Here is a 21,960-nt window from a genome sequence, read left to right as displayed (position 1 = left end):
ATAAAGTATTGGATTATTGAAAAAGCAATAATCCGTTAACCCAAAAGAAACGAATTTGCCTGATTTGGTGGAAATCGTATGGCTTAAAACCGAACCGATATATGTATATTTGTGTAAGTTCATAACATACATACTCGATCGAGACTCGATCGGTATCTTGGAGGTAAACATGACATTATGTTCTTCTCTTTAATTTAAATAAAACCATTTGGTTTGTCCTACTGCAATTTTAATCTCGAAAGCTGGATGCCACACATATTCAAATTGGGATCCTAGAATACAGTACTGTATGCAAACACGTTTCAAATTAATTATGAACTCCAATGTTCTTTAGTTGCAATTGTAATGTGTTCAGAGTTGTCCACCTTTGCCTAGGAAAAATTCATTTAAAGTGGTAAGGTTAAACCAGCAGTTTCAAACACACACAGGAAAGTAAATGATGCATTGAGTTGCATCTTATTTTATCATATTTTTGTAATTAATTTCAAGTACTTGTGTCAGAAATAAACATTTAGATCATTGATGTCAAAAGATTCTTTGTCATCTTCCGTAAACTTTTATTAAAGGGAGTTTGTGAGATCTTCAAGAAGAAGAAAAAACATTACTCTTACAAATCAGGTTATAGATATTTCATATCTTTTGGACAGTTTTGTGGTGTTTCGTAAATTATACCATAGCTTTTGTTGGAACCCCTGGCAATAAACTCACGAGACGAAGTCGAGTGAGGTTGCCGAGGGGTTTCAACATACGCTCCGTGTTGAAGGGCGTAATTTGACTTACAATTGTCTACTTTTTACACTTTGAAACTTAAATGGAGAATTGGTTGTCTCATTGGCACACGTATATGTACCACATCTTCTTAAATATATTATGTATATTTTATATTCACAGCTAAGACGTAGTACTACCGTATTACGTCACTAGCACACTATGTAACGAATTTATCTTACCGATCATCTTAACGTGTGAAATTAAGACTAGTGATTTTCAAAATGAGCAAGTCTTCATTACTGTTAGCACTAAAAAAATACTTCCATTGATCCTACAAAACCAGATGCCAACAATAACGACTTGTAAGGTTTAAATATGTTTTATAAATTTATTTCAATCTTAATCATCAATTTCTTCGTCTGTTGGAACTTTTAAGAATTTTTTTCAGTACCATTTTGTTTTTTATAAAGGGACATAACACCATTACTAACCGTGTATGAAATAAGCCCCGCCCCCTTCTTACCTAATAAGGAATATAAAGGGACGTAACTCCACTACTAACCGTGTATGAGATAAGCCCCGCCTCCCTACTAACCTAATATCAAATATACATGGTTTGCACGCGGACGCTTTTAACCAATCATATTCCTGGAAATGTATAGGAGGTAAGATAATTGTATGTATCTGTAAATTATTTGTCACAGGGTAAAAGCATGGCCACTTGGTCTTTGTAAATAGAGCGTTGGATATGTGACGAAATATAATGTAACAAACCATTTATTTCACACTGAAAGTACATAATTATAATAAACATTTATTACAAATGTTAACTTGAAGTTTCCTTTTAAATTGAACTATGAATTGGATAGAAGTACATGCATGCTAATGCCTAAAAGAAAATGTGTTTACCTGAAAGTAGGGAAAAGGTTAGGTGTCCCTTACAAATCAATGGCAAATATAATTCTTAATTTGGACAATTTCTGTTGTTATATTATAAAGCTTTCTGAATTGAGTGTTTTTCAATAAATTATATAAAAAAAGTTTTAACTGGAAGTGTACAGTTTATATTTTCTAAATTATTATTAACAATTTATTTTAAGCAGATCATGATAATCACTTAATTGTTCATGCTTGTTGTTAGATTGCTGGCTTAATAACATTTATCCTATACCACAAACTTATATGAAATGTGTAGTATAATTTTTATATAATCTTGTATCTGATGTGGATATACTCTTTATTTTGTATTTATCATATGTTTAGTAGTAAATACAGTAGTTTTGCATATTTGATAAATAGCCTGCTGTTTAATCCATATCTCCCAACTTTGATGCGCACCCTTTATCGCATACCCTTTATCACACCCCTACCCTAACGGCCTTTATTGCATACCCTTTTTCTTCCCCTATTATTTTATTTTTTTTACATAAAGTCATTTTTATTTAAGAAAAATTGCCTCAAAATAGGGCCAATTTTGTAGACTGATTTTGAAGAATCACATCAACGACCAAGTTTCAGTTTCATAAAATGACGAGAACAGATATATATTTATTTGTACTTATTAAATTTTGATGAAACATGATAAAAAATTTAACAAATGATGATAACTGTAGCCGAATATTACCCATTATTCCTGACTATTAAGGGCATTCCTATCCACTTACTTGGAGACAGGACTTGCCCTCCCCCTTTTTCAAATATCATGGTTCAAGCGACTTTTTACTTTGTGGATAGCAATTGATAGTAAATAATTCACATCTGTTGAATTACCAGGATTTACTGTATACAAATATAACACAGATAAATTCATGGATAACATTGAAATAGCTGATTTTTTATAAAAAAAAAAAAGGGGGTGAGATGGAAAATATGTCCCGTTCCAAAGTGACAGTACTGTAAATAGGATAGTGAATAAAGTATCATCTAATCTAGAATATTTGTGTTATCTGCCTCAGTCTGTATTCTGCAATCTTGATGTTAATGTGTGAGGAATCTGATGGCCCGAACGAAGTGCTACAAATTTTATGTTGGGAAGCGGCTGCAAGGGAAATTACTCAAGATTGTTTTTTATCACGTCAAGGTCGCAGGAGTTATTTCCCTTCTGCCATTTGATAATCGCCTTAAAATGTAAGAAATATCTGAGACTATTTATTAACACAGTCATATAAAATGTATCGTAGCAAGGATTAATTTTGTATAGTAAATCCTTGATTATAGTATACATTGTGTTAGAAGAAGAAACTCGCATATGTACAAAATGTATGTACTTCGAGATTCCGCCAGTCCGCTAGCTGTGACTGGTATCGGGACCGTTCGCCCTAATAAGGGACTGTTCAATATTTATCAGATGGATGGGCCGGTGCAAAATGGGGCGGGGCAAGCACATTTTTTGTGGAAATATTTGGATGGGCGAGAACTTTTTTTAATATAAATAGTGGATGGGCTAGAACTTATTTTATTTGAAAAAAATTTGCTTTTAATTTTATCGGTGTGTAGGAAATTTTCTTTTACAGGCACAAAAAACATAAGGGACATGGTCTCAACAATAATTTTCAGTTTAGGCCAAATCCAGATAGTCATCTTTAAATTTTTTTATAACTTTTTCAAATCAACATGGATTTTCATAAAACTCTACAATTATTTCATTTATATATTGATCTTATAGAATACCAGGTTGTTTGGTAGTTTGGTGTATTGCTGTCATTCTATGGATTTAATAAATAGGTTAAAAAAAGCTAAAGTTTTCAGTTTTGGCTAAATCCAGAAAGTCATCTTTAATTTTTTTTATAACTTTTTCAAATTAACATAGATTTCCATAAAACTCTATAGCTATTTTATTTATATATTGATCTTACAGAATACCAGGTTGTTTAGTAGTTTGGTGAATTGGTGTCATTCTTATGGATTTAATAAAAAGGTTAAAAAAAAAGCTTAAATTTTCAGTTTAGGCCAAATCATTGGATAGTCATCTTTAAACTTTTTTATAACTTTTTCAAATCAATTCAGATCTTCATATAAATCTACAGCTATCTCATTTATATATTAATCTTACAGAATGCCAGGGTGCATCAAAGTCAAAAATATGTCTGCCTAAATTGCTTATAAAGACCATAATTTCTTTTTTGAAAAGATTAAAGGGACATTGGTATTTGAACTATATTTAACATGCTGTGTTATTAAGACAATAATTAGTAATTCAGCATATGATAATATTTTTACTAGTCCAAGAGTTATTGTCCCTTAGTATAAATTATTTCCTTTATTTTAAATCAATATTGTATCTGACGCTGCAAATATAAAATCAAATATATACATGTGTATTCATACTGGTTTTAAAAACAATAAAATGTATGGTTCTGATACACACATAAATATCTATATATAAATGGAATTAACTAGCACATTTTAAATTTTGTATTTACACCAAAGTCTATTCTTTGATTTCAAGACATAAACTTGCAAACTTTCAAATAGAAAAAGAACTTTAATATTTTTTTATTGTTTTAAGCTTTAGAGGGGCAAGGACTTTTTTTATAGAATTTTTTAGATGGGCGAGGACTTTTTTTCAGAATTTAAAAGGATGGGCATGAACTTTTTTAATGAATCAATATTAAGAATGCACCGGCCCATCCATCTGATAAATATTGAACGGTCCCTAACATGTTTGCCTTAGGTCCGTTCGCTCTGAGTTCGTTCGCCCATAGAGTCCGTTCGCCCTACTATAAAAATATTAATATTCAGGGCACTGAAGTTGAATAAACTTGTTCAGATATTGCTATTGTATATATATGATTGTATATTTTTGAAATTTATGGAAACATGGAAATATTTAAAAGTTTTTGGATTGTTTATGATAATTAATTTGTTCAATGACAAAATAATTTGGATCACTGATTATTGTGTTACTTGTCTTTAAATGGATTAATAATTAAAACAAACGTTTTGTTTTGATAAAATATTCAGCTGGAAATAAATAAAAGCATTGATGTACGAACTGTAAAATATGAAACGGATTTACAAGTTCATTTATTTATACTCTGAGACTAGTCATACATTACTGCATACATTTGTGATTGACTGAATACAATTAGTTTGTTAACAAATATCAAATAGAGATAAATACATTGTATTCCAGTATTCTACTCTGCAAATCAAAGATGACCACTGGATTAATGGAGATGTGTCCTTGCAATTTTAACCCACCACCAGAACAATCCCCATCCCAACACTGCCCAAGGGAGCATGTAGGACACAGGAAAGTCTGTTATTATAACACCAAAGATCACCTAGTTATGACCCCCCCCCCCCCAATTATATATGGACGTTTTTGAATAAAAACGTGAATTCTTGTCCCAGCCACTTTAAAAAAAATAATTTGTTTGATCTTTACAAGTATTTTTTTGCTTTTTTGTGCAGTCAGTACATTGAATTACATTTAACATATTTTAGCGATAAAACAGGGATTGATAAGATATTGCGGACTCCTGAATGGTCCAAAATAACAAAAATGGCATGTCCCTAGACCGCCTGTTCAACATTCGTACTCTAAAATATTGTAAAAAAGATAGAAATAAATGTTATTTTTTTTTACTAAATATAAGTCCTTTAATAATTCAAAAGTATGTTTAGAGGCAACATATTTTAATAAACAGCTTTTGACAAAGGATTTTAACTTTAGAAGGTGTGTCCCTGACAAAATGTCCACTACGAAACGAAGTCATTAAATTTTTCTTATAAACAGTTTTATAAAATCAATGTAATTGTGTTTGAAAGAGATATAAACATTAGGGTCTTAAAAAAGAAGTTATGCTTTTATTACGGTAGTTAAATTGTTGGTAAAAAAAAATTAGCACATCAAATGGACCTGAATGATACCGGCGTATTTTTGTTAATGCCCACTACGAAACGGATCAAATCGCCTACAGTATCTGGTTTTGAAATTATAAAAAAATATCAGTGTACAGCTTAATACTATTGCAATATAGGAATTGTGGGGAAAAAATAAAACATGTGAATATGTCTACTACGAAACGGTCATCTACAAAACGAGTATGGGAGAAAAACGTCTCATAGTGGACACTACCACTACCATGCACTGCCCGTCTTTTTTTTACTCTTTTTTTCAATTATATTCGTAAAAAACAAATAACAAGGGTTAGTTTCAATTGATGTAATTTTCAGTATGTTTTTGTTAACATATACTAGGGTTGATATCAACCACGAAACTTTTTGTCCACTACGAAACGGTTTTGTCAACAACGAAATGCATCAAAATGTCCACTAAGTAACATGAGTTGTACCTTTATATGTGAAATACTGTCTAACCTTTATTGATAATTTTTTTTCTCCAATTTAGAAAAAATTGAGATCTTTCTAGTATACAAAGTAAAACAAACTGGAATGTCTAGAAGCAATATCGTAGTGGATATCAACATTACGGCCGGTGTGTATGAATTTTGTCTTATGAATTGATGCACCATATCTGCTCTTTTCCGTGAGGTGTATATAAATGCTATATATCCTCCAGGTACTAGTGCATTGCCTGTTTATGACATTACAATAAAGCAAATGCTTTACGTATGGATCCTTTTGAACATCTCAGGCTTTTTAAAGAGTCACTGTATGAATTAAACTAAAGATGCGTCTGGAACTAATTGCGAAGATTCATATATCACTTCTTTGTTAAATGTTCCTACTATACAAATATAAGAATCCAACTATCAAATAACCTGCAATGGTTACCAGAGAATTCTCCAATAAATTTGTACATCTTAACCTTCGGAGATTCGTAATCAATTAGTGTTAAAAATGGAAGAATTCTAAAGAATGTATATTGGATGAAATTGAGAATGGAAATGATGAGTAGATCAAAGAAACAACAATCCGACCAAAGAGCAGGTAAACGCCGAAGACCACCAATCGATCTTCAATGCAGCGAGAAAATCCCGCATCCGTAGGCGTGCTTCAGCTGGCCTCTAAACCAAAATGTATACTAGTTCAGTGATAATGGACGTCATACTAAACTCCGAAATATATAATACAAACTAAAATTAAAAATCATACAAAACTAACAAAGGTCAAAGACTCTCGCAAACATGTGGCGGGGTAAAACATGTGTGTTTGAGATCTCAAACCTCCCCCTATACCTCTAGACAATATAGAAAAAACAAACACGCAACAATACGCACAGTAAAACTCAGTTTAAAAGAAGTCCAGGTCCGATGTCGGTAACAGAAGAAACTAAACAAAATTACAATGATACACAAATTATCAAAGGACTACTAGCAGTTACTGACATGCCATCTCCAGACCTCAATTAAACTGACTGAAAGCTTAAGATTATGTCTTCATCATATGAATATCAAGCACAATCCCTCTCGTTAGGTGTTTAGTATTATACCATCATAAAATATATGAGAAGAACATAACCCGTGTCATGCCAACAACTGGTTTTAGAATATGAATGTTTTAAAGTCAAAGAGGTTTCTAAATGTGTAATAGAGCACAATAAACTGCAAATACATGCACATTAATTGTGTCAAACCATTCACATCATTACACATCATCTTTTTACATATTTATATATATATATATAATCATGTATTGTTTTCATGCATGCTTTGTAAATATTCAAAAGTTAATTATTCATCGGAAAAGTCTGCATAAGTTTGGTTATCTCGTGTCTCATCCCTGTGTATATTTCAGCAAATGAAATATGTTTAAACTAAAACTATGATACTCGAAAATATCAGTTAATACTTTATTGCATTTTAAAAGGTTCTGGTATCAGTAAGCAAGCACAGACATTAAAATCGCGAGCCCAGTAACTATTTCACATGTTCAATTGATATTTTAAGTACAAGTATATGTATATATACGGAACACGAAGTACATGTGCATGGTTTCTGATATCATTTCCAGTTTTTGAGGGCACTGCTCAACTTTTTACCACTTCTTCGAATTTGATTATAACAACACATTGTAACTATACATTAGTTTAAACATACTCATTTATAGTGGCTTGGGAAACAAGTTTTGCAACTTATATTAATCCCTTTCCACTTTGCGGCTGCGAGTGCTGCCTTGTAGCGGCATTAGCCTGCTCTTTTTCGAAATTTACAAGGGTGTCTTTAACGTGCAAGAGATATGGCTCTCTCTTAAGGAAGATCCCTGACATTTGCATCCCGAAACGGGAATCGAACCAATAACCTTTTTGTTAGTAGTCCGATGAACTAGCCATTACACCACGGTTCTCATTTATACTATACATTGAAGGTATACATAAATTTTGGTTTGGGTTCGTAATGCATGGCTAATTTATTTAGTTAACTTGTGTTTCTTGTACAATTGTTGGTCATTTTGTAATTTTTTTTCTCAAGTTTTTGCAAGAGCATTATTAGTTTTTTTCGACTTATCGTCGATGGGCTTCTAAAATGTTGTAAATAACTAATTTGCAAACAAGAAAATCCACACAAACAGGCTTCGAAATTTGGTCGAAATGCATGCTTCAAATTTGTCGTATGTGATCTTTTTAATAATCAGTGAAATAAAATCTGTGACATTTCATGATTACCCCAAACATTAATGTATGTTCACAGAAATATAAAATGTACAAGTATTTGATTCCCAGAGCAATTATACATTCTATTATTTCTATTATCTATTATCTATTATTTGTATGTTTCTCTGTGTTCTCCCATTTATCTGTTTTGTAGTCCTGTCATGTAATGTTGTACTTTTGTATTTAACATTGCTATAAAAGTGGGAAGTTTGGCTAGCAAAAAAAATAATTTTAATTTCAACCCACCATTTATTTTTCTTAAAATGTCCTGTATTACTCAATTTATTTCACTTGACTGGGCGGAGTTTAACCGGTTCGCTCATTACAAACCAGTCCATCTGTAGATAGGTGTTTTAGGATAAACTCACCAATGAAGTGTCCAATCATTATTTTGTAAATTCATTTAATGACACTTATAGGTGATTGAAAATCAGTAATAATTATAACGGCAATCATCCTTATCACACACATCTTAAAACTGTCCTTATATGCAAAATAAAACATAAGCTCCGTCCGATCAGTTGAAATAACATTGGTAATACCAAGTCAGGATTTCCAGTACCATAGTTAGTTTCTAATTATTCTAATTACTAAGACAGATATAAGACGGTCTTAGTCCCAATTTACAATAACCTTGACAAATCTCACTACTAGTCTTGTTAGTAGTCTGCTCGACTATCTTCTCTACTACTTGATTGCCTATTATTGTTCTTTGTACCCCAATCAATTCTTTAGAAATTTATTTAGTAACGCTTCGAATACCGGGAAATTAGTTTGTTTGGTGTATATAGAGTCATGTAGCTCATCAATTACTTGATTACTCTTTGTTGCCCAATCTTGTTTGCTAATGGATCACATATAACTCTGAAGGCAAGTTTGTTTCGAGTTCAAGATTTTTTCGTTTGAATTGTTTCACATTTTTTTCATGTCGGATCCTTTCTGACTCGCTACAGGGTATCTGGTTTGCTTATAATGGTGTAGGCCGCGTGATTACCTATAGTTGCTGTTATCACATTTATTTTGACTCTGTATGTTAGGGGACCTACAATCACTTGATATTCTGAGGAGGGGTACAGAATTGTGAAAATTAATAGTCTGGCCTGTTTAGAACCTAAAAATAAATAACCTCGCCCAAACAGAATGGATATGTATATTTTACCAAACACAATGCAGAAAATATAGTTTTCAAAAGTAAAAAAGGAACGTTTGCACGCCAAAATCGTACAAAGTTGAAATTAATTTCCCTCAGAAAAAAAAATCCACCTTTTCCTAAAATTAGCAACTGGTTGTTAACTAAAAAATATATACGTAGACTTAGATTCATGATGTTTTTATTAGTTGTTAGTGGTTTTGAACTAGCTGTCAGTAACTGCAAGTACTCTCAGATCTGTACTTATAGTGTCTTTTTGTTGTTGGGATATACAAGTACCCGGACACGTCCATTCTGTGTAGTATTTCTGTTTGATCTGATGAGTTAAGCCTTTTTCAACTGATTTTTATAGTTCGTTCTAATTTTGTATTGTTACACGGCTATTGGTACTTTACGGAACGGAACGGAACGGAACGGAATTTCATTTAAGGTATCCAAAGGGGGCATTTATCAAAATTTCGAAAAATCTTTAAAACAAAACAAACTTTAAAATTTCTGTGTTTTACGGTTTTCCATATACAAATAACACAAATGTATACTTAATCTCATCTTCACAGGTGAAATGTGTAATAATGTATAACATCGGGAAATATTCTGTAGATGAATATGTCGGATTGTCCTGATAAATTATCATGAAATTAACGCATTTGCAAGTCATGCATGATGATATCTAGACTGACCTCACGTCGTCCTTGATTAGAGACAGTGATCAAAATGAATCTGATTTAAACTTTTTAATTTATTTTTCCGTTCCGTTCCGTTCCGCAAAGTACCAATTGCTCTGAGGAATTGGTATTTAACGGAAAAAACGGAAACAGACATCTTTAATGTAATTAAAGCAGTATGATAAAAAAAATTGTCTGACACCTCTTTTTGCATGAGTGGTATGTGTTTTAGATAGCATTTTCGACTTGATCAATAATAAAAAATTTAACACAAAGGCAGGTTACACAAAAAGTCTTTCTCCTTCCATCGGTAATTATAGATCTATAATGATAACAATTATCTTTGCTGTTTCTGAACACCTCAAATATATGTACACAACTCTTAACATGGGCGATCGAATATTAAACAGAATTTTAATTTAACTAAACACGTTGTACTATTACACCATTGCTCTTGAGGGGATAGAGCGCTCACGGCGACTTGAACAGCGCCTCATTATATAGATCAAGATCCGAAATCGGCAGCTTTTAATTATGCGTGTTATATTTGTTTATTGCTTTTTTTTCTTCTAGAAACCGGAAACGCTGTTTTTCTCGCTTTTTATTGGTTTACATTTAGTAGTGAGTGCAAGTAAAGGGGTCTCTTATAACTTACTATATTGGATGTGCTTTGTTCATTGTTGAATGCCATTAGGCATACGATGTTTTATTGGGGTATACATCTTTATTAGTTCGTCTTTTGATAAAAGTTGTCTCATTTGTAATCATACCCATTATGTCTGCTATGTTTATATAGACTACACTGCATTGCATCTGCGATTCCAGTTTCCTTCTGTCGTCGTCAGGCAAGTATAATATTACATGAACATTCCTTCTGTCATCGTTGATTGAATTTATTTCCAAAAGAAGAATCATGAAATTTATAGTAGGATAAACAAAGAAGATTAACACATAAATTTTTATTTATATTCAAACCAAATTGATCAAAATTCAAATCCCGTGTCTACTCTTAAAAAGTTTGCGTACAAGGATCTGACAACACTCCGTTTTACTTTCTGTCCTGGTAGTTTTTACATCAGCTAATAAAAATTTAAGCTTTCAAATTTTAAAAGTGTATTAATCCGACAAATTAAGAGAACCTCAAAAGATCTTTAAACAGAAAGTAAAATTGAGCGTTTTCAGATCCTTATAAGCAACGTATCGACACATTTTATATGATCTTTAGGGACGGACCATTTAACTTGCAGAGGGGGAGGCATGCGCGCATTTTTTTATATTTTGGGGGGAAGTGGCGCGACAAAATATTTTTTTCAAATTTAACATTATTTTTTATGGTAAATATCCTCTGTCAAAATTTGTTTTCTCCTTTTTTTAACGACCTTGACTAAAGCCCTTGCACGGTTGATATAAACCAAATCAATCTAGCAATACACAATGATGAATAATAGTATAAATATTAAATTACATAAACAAATACATGAACAAAACGGATTACATGATAGTGTTTTGAGTTTTATTGTTAAAATATATAATGATTTGTAAGTATACTTGAATGACGATACATTTTTTTGATTTTTTGATTTCTTTGGATAGTGAATTCCACACCTTTTGACCACTAAAAGAAAAGCTTGGTTTGTATAATTCTGTATTTGATTTTGGAACAATAAAATTGTCTGAAAATGAGAGTCGAGTACTGTATGACTGTTTGCTATTTGTAGTTACAATAAGATTTGACAAGTATTGGGGTACCAATCCATTGTTTTATTCATACATTAATAAGGACTTGTGGTATAATATTCTATTACATGTATTTACTGGAATTATTCCAGATTCTTTAAAAAGTTCAACAGATGGTTTTTGAAAATCGTGTTCATTTAAAATAATTCTAGCTTCCCTTTTTTGTAATTTAAGCAAAATGTCGATTAAAAATGTGTTACAAGTTGCCCCATATTGAACAACAATAGTCAAAATTTGGAAGAATGTATGCATTATAAAATAAAATTCTTGCATTATGATTTAAATATTTCTTGATCCTTTTTAGTAGAGCTAAAGGAAGAATTTACCTTAAAGTTTTTAATAACATATTTGATATGATCAGACCAAGACACAGTGGCGTCCACAAAAATACCAAGGACTTGTTCACGCTGACTTTAATTAATATATTGATTATTAATGAAGATATTAAAAGGTTCATTACACATGACAGAAAGTTTGTGTTTTGAACATAAACACATTTTCTTGTTTTGGATACATTGATTAACATTTTGTTTTCATCACACCAACGAGAAATATTTTCTAACACAGTATTTAGTGTCTGGCTATACATCTTTTGTTTTTACCAGTAACAGAAATAGTACTATCATCAGCCAAAAGATCACTGTTATGATTTGGATTACACAAAGGCAAAAAAATAATGAATAATAAGAATAATATGGGACCTTAAACGAACCCTTGAGGTACACCTGTTTTTACTTTTAATACACCTGAAAAAGTATTTGAAATGTATACAACCTGCTGTCTATCAGTTAGATATGAAGTAACCCTGTGTTATTCAAAAAAGATTTATGTTTTGTCACAAGACGACGGGCGTATCATGCGCTCATGGCGCAGCTGTTTATCTAAATATTGATCAAGTCGAAATGCTATCTAAAACACTTACCACTCATTCAAAAAAGAAGGGTCTGACTTGTTTTTATCATACTGCTTTAATTACATTAAAGATGTCTGTTTCCGTTTTTTCCGTTAAATACCAATTCCTCAGAGCAATTGGTACTTTGCGGAACGGAACGGAACGGAAAAATAAATTAAAAAGTTTAAATTAGATTCAACTTGATCACTGTCTCTAATCATCGTCGGAACGGGCTGTTGAAGGCCTCTTTTTTAAAATATAATTACCGATGGAAGGAGAAAGACTTTTTGTGTAACCTGCCTTTGTGTTAAATTTTTTATTATTGATCTGGTCGGTAATGCTATCTAAAACACATACCACTCATGCAAAAAGAGGTGTCAGACAATTTTTTTTTATCATACTGCTTTAATTACATTAAATATGTCTGTTTCCGTTTTTTCCGTTAAATACCAATTCCTCAGAGCAATTGGTACTTTGCGGAACGGAACGGAACGGAAAAATAAATTAAAAAGTTTAAATCAGATTCAACTTAATCACTGTCTCTAATCATCGTCGGAACGGGCATGTTGAAGGCCCCCTTTTTTTTTAAATATAATTACCGATGGAAGGAGAAAGACTTTTTGTGTAACCTGCCTTTGTGTTAAATTTTTTATTATTGATCAAGTCGAAAATGCTATCTAAAACACATACCACTCATGCAAAAAGAGGTGTCAGACAATTTTTTTTATCATACTGCTTTAATTACATTAAAGATGTCTGTTTCCGTTTTTTCCGTTAAATACCAATTCCTCAGAGCAATTGGTACTTTGCGGAACGGAACGGAACGGAAAAATAAATTAAAAAGTTTACATCAGATTCAACTTGATCACTGTCTCTAATCATCGTCGGAACGGGCTGTTGAAGGCCTCTTTTTTTAAATATAATTACCGATGGAAGGAGAAAGACTTTTTGTGTAACCTGCCTTTGTGTTAAATTTTTTATTATTGATCAAGTCGAAAATGCTATCTAAAACACATACCACTCATGCAAAAAGAGGTGTCAGACAATTTTTTTTTATCATACTGCTTTAATTACATTAAAGATGTCTGTTTCCGTTTTTTCCGTTAAATACCAATTCCTCAGAGCAATTGGTACTTTGCGGAACGGAACGGAACGGAAAAATAAATTAAAAAGTTTAAATCAGATTCATTTTGATCACTGTCTCTTATCAAGGACGACGTGAGGTCAGTCTAGATATCATAATGCATGACTTGCAAATGCGTTAATTTCATGATAATTTATCAGGACAATCCGACATATTCATCTACAGAATATTTCCCGATGTTATACATTATTACACATTTCACCTTAAGTATACATTTGTGTTATTTGTATATGGAAAACCGTAAAACACAGAAATTTTAAAGTTTGTTTTGTTTTAAAGATTTTTCGAAATTTTGATAAATGCCCCCTTTGGATACCTTAAATGAAATTCCGTTCCGTTCCGTTTCGTTCCGTTCCGTTCCGTTCCGTAAAGTATCAATAGCCTTGTTACACAACTGTCACAGGTTAGGGGAATGGTTGGGATCCCACTAACATGTTTAACCCCGCCACATTCTATATGAGCCAGTCCATGCGAAAAGATACAAAAAGTTATTTTGATAAACTGTACAGGACACGTTATCAAAGTTTGTTATAATATTTTTGAAAAACAATTCTATCCGAAAAAAAAATTACATTAATGTGAACATTCATAAGATTGTCAATTCTATCCTGAATTTGTCAATTAAAACAGAAAAAGACGTAGAAATATCTGAAATTTTGGTATTTGAGCAAGTGTAAAATCATTTGCTCCCCGGACTAATGCTATACCGACCAGAAACTTAAAAAATTACGACAATACAGAGACAAAAGTCAATAATTTCCGCCAGTTCTACAGATTTAAAGAAAGTAAGACAACATTAAAACATGCGGGAAAATACAAAAACTATGACATCTTGTGTTTTAGAAATTGAAGCTAAGTTAAGTTATTTAATATTATATAAATCAATCGTCGTTGCACGGGATTCGAACCGTTGCCCTGTTTGATTGCATTGATATCAGCATCGTAAGCGAGAGCCTTATCCCCACTGCTACCGGGGTTAAAATTATCAATTGGCAAATCAAGCTATTTAAACTTACATTGTAACTTTGAAAATGATTGAAATGTATGAAATAATTCATTTAAAATCTTAAAAAACTAAAGGGGCCGGGGGGGGGGGGGGGGGGGGAGGGGTTGGTCTCAACACTTGCAGGTGTTTGTAGCTCACAGCTTAATGATATGAGAAAAAGTAAATGTGTTTTATAAATCACAAGTCTACTACCAATAATTACGCACACTTTTTAGAATTTCGTAAATTTTTCGTTTTTGTACCTTTTCGCATGGAATGGCTCATATTTGCCTGTTCAAAGTCATGCAGGAGCCTGTAATTCAGTGGTTGTCGTTTGTTGATGTGTCATATATTTGCTTTTCGTTTTTTTTGTACAAGTATTAGGCCATAAGTTTTTTTGTTTGAATTGTTTTACATGTGTCATTTCGGGGCTTTTTATAGCAGACTATATGGTAGGAGCTTTGTTCATTTTTGAAGGCCATATGGCGACCGCTAGCTGTTAATTTCTGTATCATGTGGTCTCTTGTGGAGAGTTGTCTCATTGGCATTCTTACCATCATCTTCTTTTTTATATATATTAACGGACATTTAACAGTAGGGGACAAGGCTATAGAGGTACACAATATATGCGTCCAATGCCACTCACACGGAAAACCTCCATGACTGGCCATTTGGAATTGCATACTTCATTATTTTAGGTGGACCTTTAAATGGATTTCGTCTCAATTATAATGCGTTACATGCATAAATTGATTTGAAATTCGTTGTGGATGATTTTTTTTCAGACGAATTTTCAATTCACATAAAAAAGACGATCATTTGATGTTCAGTGGGTTGGGGTAGAGGGGGAGAAGGATTCTTTTACTTTCATCGATATATATAACTATAAAATTGAAAATGGAAATATGTTAGAGACAGCATCCCGACCAAAGAGCAGAGAATAGGCGAAGGCCACCAATAAATATATGTCTTCAATGCAGCGAGAAAATATTCAAACCTAGAGGTGGTCTTCAGCTGGCCCCCTGCATTTTGTGTTGCAGAATATCAATTTTCTTCCTGTCATGTCCCATATTGCTCTGCATTAGTTTTTTATTTGTATAGATACGGAAAAAGTTTATTGTTCCATTGAGGTATACGACCAAACAAATTTTGATTGATATGCGTGGAAAGTATTCCCATAGTAAATTATCAATCAATTTTACACAAAACAAAAAATGTATAATCATCAGCGAATGTTCCATGTACTGTTCTTTGTCTAAATATTTCTTTGTCTTGTTTTTCCTCTCTCTGCGAATATAATATCTGGATACATAAACGATGCACATGGGTATCAACATGCTCACAAGAAAAAATAGTATACATCAATAAACCAACACGTACATAAACAGCATAAAAAGAAAGAAATATGAAGGATAGCATTCAATTTTCCGTTGAGTCTTGAATGTAAACAGAGAACGATTTTGGAAACACTCAGACAAAACTCACTGACTGAAAAATAGTTAACATTTTAAGCTAACCTCACCATTAGATTATTTTCAATGATATGGAAGGAACACATGATGAATGAAATTGAGGAGACTACGCGGATCTTCAATAATAACAAAGTTCCAAACACATAAACAACGACTTCATTCAAACCGCTGAAGGTACATTGTTTTAAAAAAATGGATAACACTTATAAAACATCAAATCAAAGGAAAAATAACAGACAAATATACTCAAAAGGGTCATTTTGTAAATGAAAACGAAAGTGATAACGCATATTTTATTGAATATGATACATAAATATTGGCTGTTCTTTGTTAGCGATGAGCAAGGTGTTATTAGTTTCATCAAAATGTAGTGCTCTTGGCTTGTACAATCCATCTTTACGTGTAAGAATGTTTTTAAACTTCTTTCCGTCTGAGGACAAAACAATTATGGAATGGTGATAAAAGGATGCAATGTATACGTTTGAATTGTTGTCTACCGCTATTCCTGTTGGCTGCAATAAAACGAAATCTTCGAACTGCCACAAGTGCTTGCCTTCCAACGTGTAACAATGAACGGCAGGATAATTATAGCTGGTTACGTAAATTTTGTTTCCATAAACAGATATACCGAGTGGGTCAATATCGTATTGATATTTCACCAATGTTGATATCGTCTTGTTTGAAATCTGAATGCATTGAATCCCCTTTGATTTGACGCAGCATATTAATGTGCCGTTGTTGTGTGCTATTCCTCGACAATCTCCATCAGTTTTTATACTTTCTAAAACGGTTCCTGAATTAATGTTGATAATCTGAATGCCACTAGCGGTTGATATTGCCACTTCATGGTCTTTAATGTATGTGACGTCAAAAGGTCCGGTCCCAGTGTGACAAGATATGAATTTGTCAAGCCTACCATTGTTATCTACTATAAACAGTTTCGATTTGCCACTGTCTGCCAAGATTATTTTTCCGTTAGGTAAAACAGTAATTCCCCTTATGTCATTCGGTCGTTTCTTTACTTGCACTGTGAATTGCGATATTTCAGAGAGTGTCAATTCATCAAAAGATTTTGGGACAACGTGTGGAACAACTGACATAATTTGAGCTTGTTTATACTTTCTTCTTTTCAAAACAACAACAGGTGGTTTTGTTTCTGAAGTCACTTTTCCAAATGACTCTATTGTGGATTCTATGTTTAATAATTTTGTATCAATGTTCAGTTTGAATCGAATTTGATTAAAACTACCATCCTTGGTTAATGAATTTAAATACGTTTCCTCTGCTTCTACTTCGGCTTCCATCGATTTACTTCCAATGAATGACTGAAGATCTGAGGCATACTTTTTTATCACTAAAATTTTTTGTACAAAGTTGTTTGCCACATGCGTTTTTTCTGATAATTTTGCTATCAACCTCTTCATCTCTGTATTTGCTTTGTCTTCTGCATCATCTATTTCTTTTAGCATTTTTTGTTCCAGTGTGTCTATGTAAAAGTTTACTTTATTGCGTATTTGATTCACTTCGTGCTGATATATCTGTCGTTGGTCATGGATTGTGGTAATATTTCTTTTACGGTCTTCTATGATATCCTTAATATTACTTTTTATGTCTTCAATACTCAGTTCGATGGAGTCAAACAAAGCCGACGTCTTAGCAGTTTTAAGTACGTGTTGAAGTAGCTGAATATCAGTGCAGCTTTTATGGTCAACGTAAATACAAGCAGGACAGCAAAGCTTTTCATGATATGGGCAATAATTTGTATACTTCATGTCATGTTCGTGACAATAGGTGAGGATATTTGTTATAGTTGTTGGTAGCTTATTGTAACTTTCAATCGAAATAGCTTCGTGGTGCTTCGATGATTTTGAGATACTATGATGGGCATGGCATTCCATGCACAATCCTTCATCACACTCAGAACACCAAAACGTAGCTGCCTTTGACATATGACGGGCTTCACAAATTCCACAACACATATTATTTGAGGTTGCCATATTACCTTGAAATGAAGATTGAATGAAATTAATGGAAGCATATTGAAATTTTTTTATAAATACTAATTTTTTTAAATACTAATTTTTTTTAAATACAAACTTTTTTTAATACTTATTTATTTTAAATACTAATTTTTTTTAAATACTAATTTTTTTAATACTATTTTTTTTAAAATACTATTTTTTTTTTAATACTTATTTTTTTAAATACTAATTTTTTTAAATACTAAGATTTTTCTACCTCAGGCATAGATTACCTAAGCTGTATTTGGCAAATTTTTTTGGAATTTTTGTCCTCAATGCTCTTTAACTTCGTACTTTATTTGGCATTTTAAACTTTTTTGGATTCGAGCGTCACTGATGAGTCTTTTTCAGACGAAACGTGCGTCTGGCGTATATTCTAAATTTAGTCCTGGTATCTATGATGAGTTTATTTGCTTAAGGTACTAATAGGTAACTACAGTTGTCTGCCCTTAGTTATGGTAACTGGAAAATTTTGAGCTCCTGTTGTTTACAAAAGTTTATTGAGTTTACAATATATACATTGACTATACATTGAAGGCAATACGAATTTAATATATATAGAATGCATTGGAGTAGACTTGGGTTCACAAATCCTGATTTAATAGAGGTGGCTGACCCACTCGGTACAAACTTCGCAACAGAATACGTAAAAGAGGTAATGGCGGCAAACACCCCCCTTAAACCCGTATATGATAAAATTGAACACGAGGAACATTTTTTACCCGTCACTGCTACAAAAGCAATAGTGACACACTACGTAAAAAAAGCCGAGGTGAAAATGACCCCCCTCTTGAAACACACAAAGACAATATTCTAATCAGCATGATAAGCAAACTATCAGACAATTTAGAAAACGTTGCTTTCAGATTAGAGAAAAGAATTACTGACATTGAAAGTAACGAAGAAAGAAAATTAACCGCAAAATTCAACACGGTGATAACAGACAGAGTGAAAGGGGAGGTAAGCAAAGTCAGGGACGAGATACGGTCAGAAATAGATTCATTAAAGGACAACTTTAATAAACTTGATAAATCATATGCAGAAATTGTAGCAAATAATGGTAATACTAAAGAAAGAGAGCAGAGCTCACAGACTCATAATATAGTTATTAAAAATCTAGTAGTTGATCCCAGAGAAAAATCATGCAACACCGGTGCAGTGTTAACAGCGAAAGTAGAAACATTAATCAAGGATGGGCTTAAATTGACAAATGTAAAGGTAAATAAGGCAGTTCGTAAGGTGAGCCAACATAGGGATGTGAAAAATGACAGAAAACCAGATATAATTTTTGTAGAAGTTGACAATCTGGACAATAAACGGGCGATACTTAAAGCAAAAGCTACATTGAGAAGCTCTAATAAATACAGAGATGTATATGTAGAAAACAATATACCCCGTGAAAAAAGAATGTTAGATTTTAATAACAGAACCATTCTTCGTGCAATGGGTAAGGACAAAGAATATAGAACAGTCGGTGGAAAAATTACTCGTCTACAAAACCAAACTCCATCAAAATATAGGGACGACACAATAGAAACACAGCAAAATGATAATTTTAAAGGAAATGGTGGATCTTTTAATGGAAATACCAACAAAAGAGGTATGAATAATGGACATGGAAGAGGACATGTACGGGGACGAGGTGGTTTCCATAGCAATAAACGACCGTATTAGTACAGATGTGGGTTTTGGAACATCAATGGATGGACTCGCAATTTTAACAATGAAAAGAATATTTTAATTGAAGAATGTATCAATGAACTTGATCTACATATAATCGGCATAGCTGAAACACACTTGATAAATGATAATGATATATGTATGAACAATTATATATGGCTTGGAAACAACCGCAAACAGATACATGTACGTGCAAAAACCGGCTCAGGAGGAGTAGGCATACTAATCAAAAAGGAAATACTAAACATGCTTAAGGTAACAATAGAAAATGATTCGGAAGATGGAATTTTATGGGTCAAATTTACAGATATGGAAAATTCATCAAATATGTTTTATGTATGTGTTGTCTATCTACCCCAAGAATTCTCAGCAAGGTCTGTAAATGCGCACAACTTCTTTGATGTTCTAATGGAGCAAATTTATTCAATTCCTAAAAGAAATTCGTTCTATTTATGTGGAGACTTTAATAGTCGATTAGGTAATTATACCGATTTCATTCAGGGAATAGACCAATTATCTGAACGTAATATCACCGATTTTACAACCAATAGTTATGGTGAAATATTTAGTGAATTCTTATCAACAGTGAATTGTTGTGTTTTAAATGGGCGATATCCTATCCATGATGATTATACATATGTCTCTACTAAAGGATTATCGGTTGTCGATTACTGTGTTGTTCCATATGAAAGTTTGTGTCATTATAAAAATGTTAAAGTTATTAGAGCAAGTGTTTTATGTAATAAAAGTGCTCAACCAGGTTCATTTAGAGCAAATCATATACCTGATCATTCTGTATTATGTTGGGAATTTGAAACCAATTTTGATAACATAAATGAAATTTGTTCTATTGATTCATCACATAGTGCTCAAAATAGCTTGAAACAACAAAATAATACATATGTTTCATATGATGTGAAAAACATACCAAGTGATTGGATGACAAATAATGATATATTGGATAAAATTAATATGTGTATAGATAATATACAATGTTCTAAAGGGAGACAATTTGAGGTTGATAAATTATATAATAACTTTGTTGAAATTCTTCACTCTGAAATGAATGATAAATTAGAAACTAAGGTCAAAGTTCTGAACAGTACAAACAATCGAAAAAGACGAATAAAGAAACCATGGTGGAATGACAAACTAACAAATAATTGGAACATTGTTTGCACGGCAGAAAGAGACTATGTAACTTGTAAACAGGGTAGCTTAAAACAACAATTACGAAAAGACTTTGTTGATAAACGCAAAGACTTTGACAAGCTTACACAAAAATATAAGCGTCAGTATTGGTACCGCTGTCAGGAAGAGCTGGTTAATTTTAGTGACAATGATACGAATCAGTTTTGGCGTAGAATTGGTCAAATTGGTATTGGTAACGAGAGACAGATGCGTATTCCGAATGAAGTTACTTTGGATGATGGAACTATATCTAACAATTTAGAAACTGTTTTAAGTAAATGGAAAAACAGTTTTCACAGTTTATTAAACCCAAATGTAAATGCAGATTATAATAAGGTTGATAATTGTATTCTTAAAGAAAATATTATTTGTATTGATTTAGATAAGGAAATTACTATTGATGAGGTTCATAAAGTTGTAATGAATGCAAAAAATTGTAAAAGTGCAGGAATTGACCTTATTCAAGCTGAGTTTTGTAAAAATATCTCTATTATTTCTATTTTACATAAATTATTTAACTTATGTTTCAGTTCTGGTAATGTACCAAATATATGGAATAAGGGAATTATAACCCCAATACCAAAATGTTCTACATCAGATCCTAGAGACCCCTTATCTTATAGGGGCATAACTCTAGCTCCATTCACATACAAGATGTATTGTAGTATTTTAAATGAAAGATTAGTCAAATGGTTAGATGAAAGGGAGATAATTAACGACGAGCAAAACGGTTTTATGAAAGGCAAAAGTA

The 21,960-nt window shown here is 32.4% G+C and overlaps 1 protein-coding gene across 1 annotated transcript; it reads right to left on the bottom strand.

Annotated features, from left to right (window-relative positions):
* Positions 1-16,596: 16,596 nt before the first annotated feature.
* Positions 16,597-18,315, bottom strand: LOC143042129 (uncharacterized). The gene has a single exon (XM_076214382.1). The coding sequence runs from the start codon at positions 18,312-18,314 to the stop codon at positions 16,611-16,613; it is 1,704 nt and encodes a 567-aa protein (XP_076070497.1). The 5' UTR covers position 18,315; the 3' UTR covers positions 16,597-16,610.
* Between the last annotated feature and the right edge of the window lie 3,645 nt (positions 18,316-21,960).

This window comes from Mytilus galloprovincialis, chromosome 8 (genome assembly GCF_965363235.1).
Source record: "Mytilus galloprovincialis chromosome 8, xbMytGall1.hap1.1, whole genome shotgun sequence".
Classification (NCBI taxonomy): domain Eukaryota; kingdom Metazoa; phylum Mollusca; class Bivalvia; order Mytilida; family Mytilidae; genus Mytilus; species Mytilus galloprovincialis.
The sequence above is the reverse complement of the archived record's forward strand: the minus strand, read 5'-3'. Positions and strand labels throughout refer to the sequence as shown.

Excerpts from the sequence above, each read along its gene's own strand:
- LOC143042129 (XM_076214382.1), bottom strand. The coding sequence starts at position 18,314 with ATGGCAACCTCAAATAATATGTGTTGTGGAATTTGTGAAGCCCGTCAT.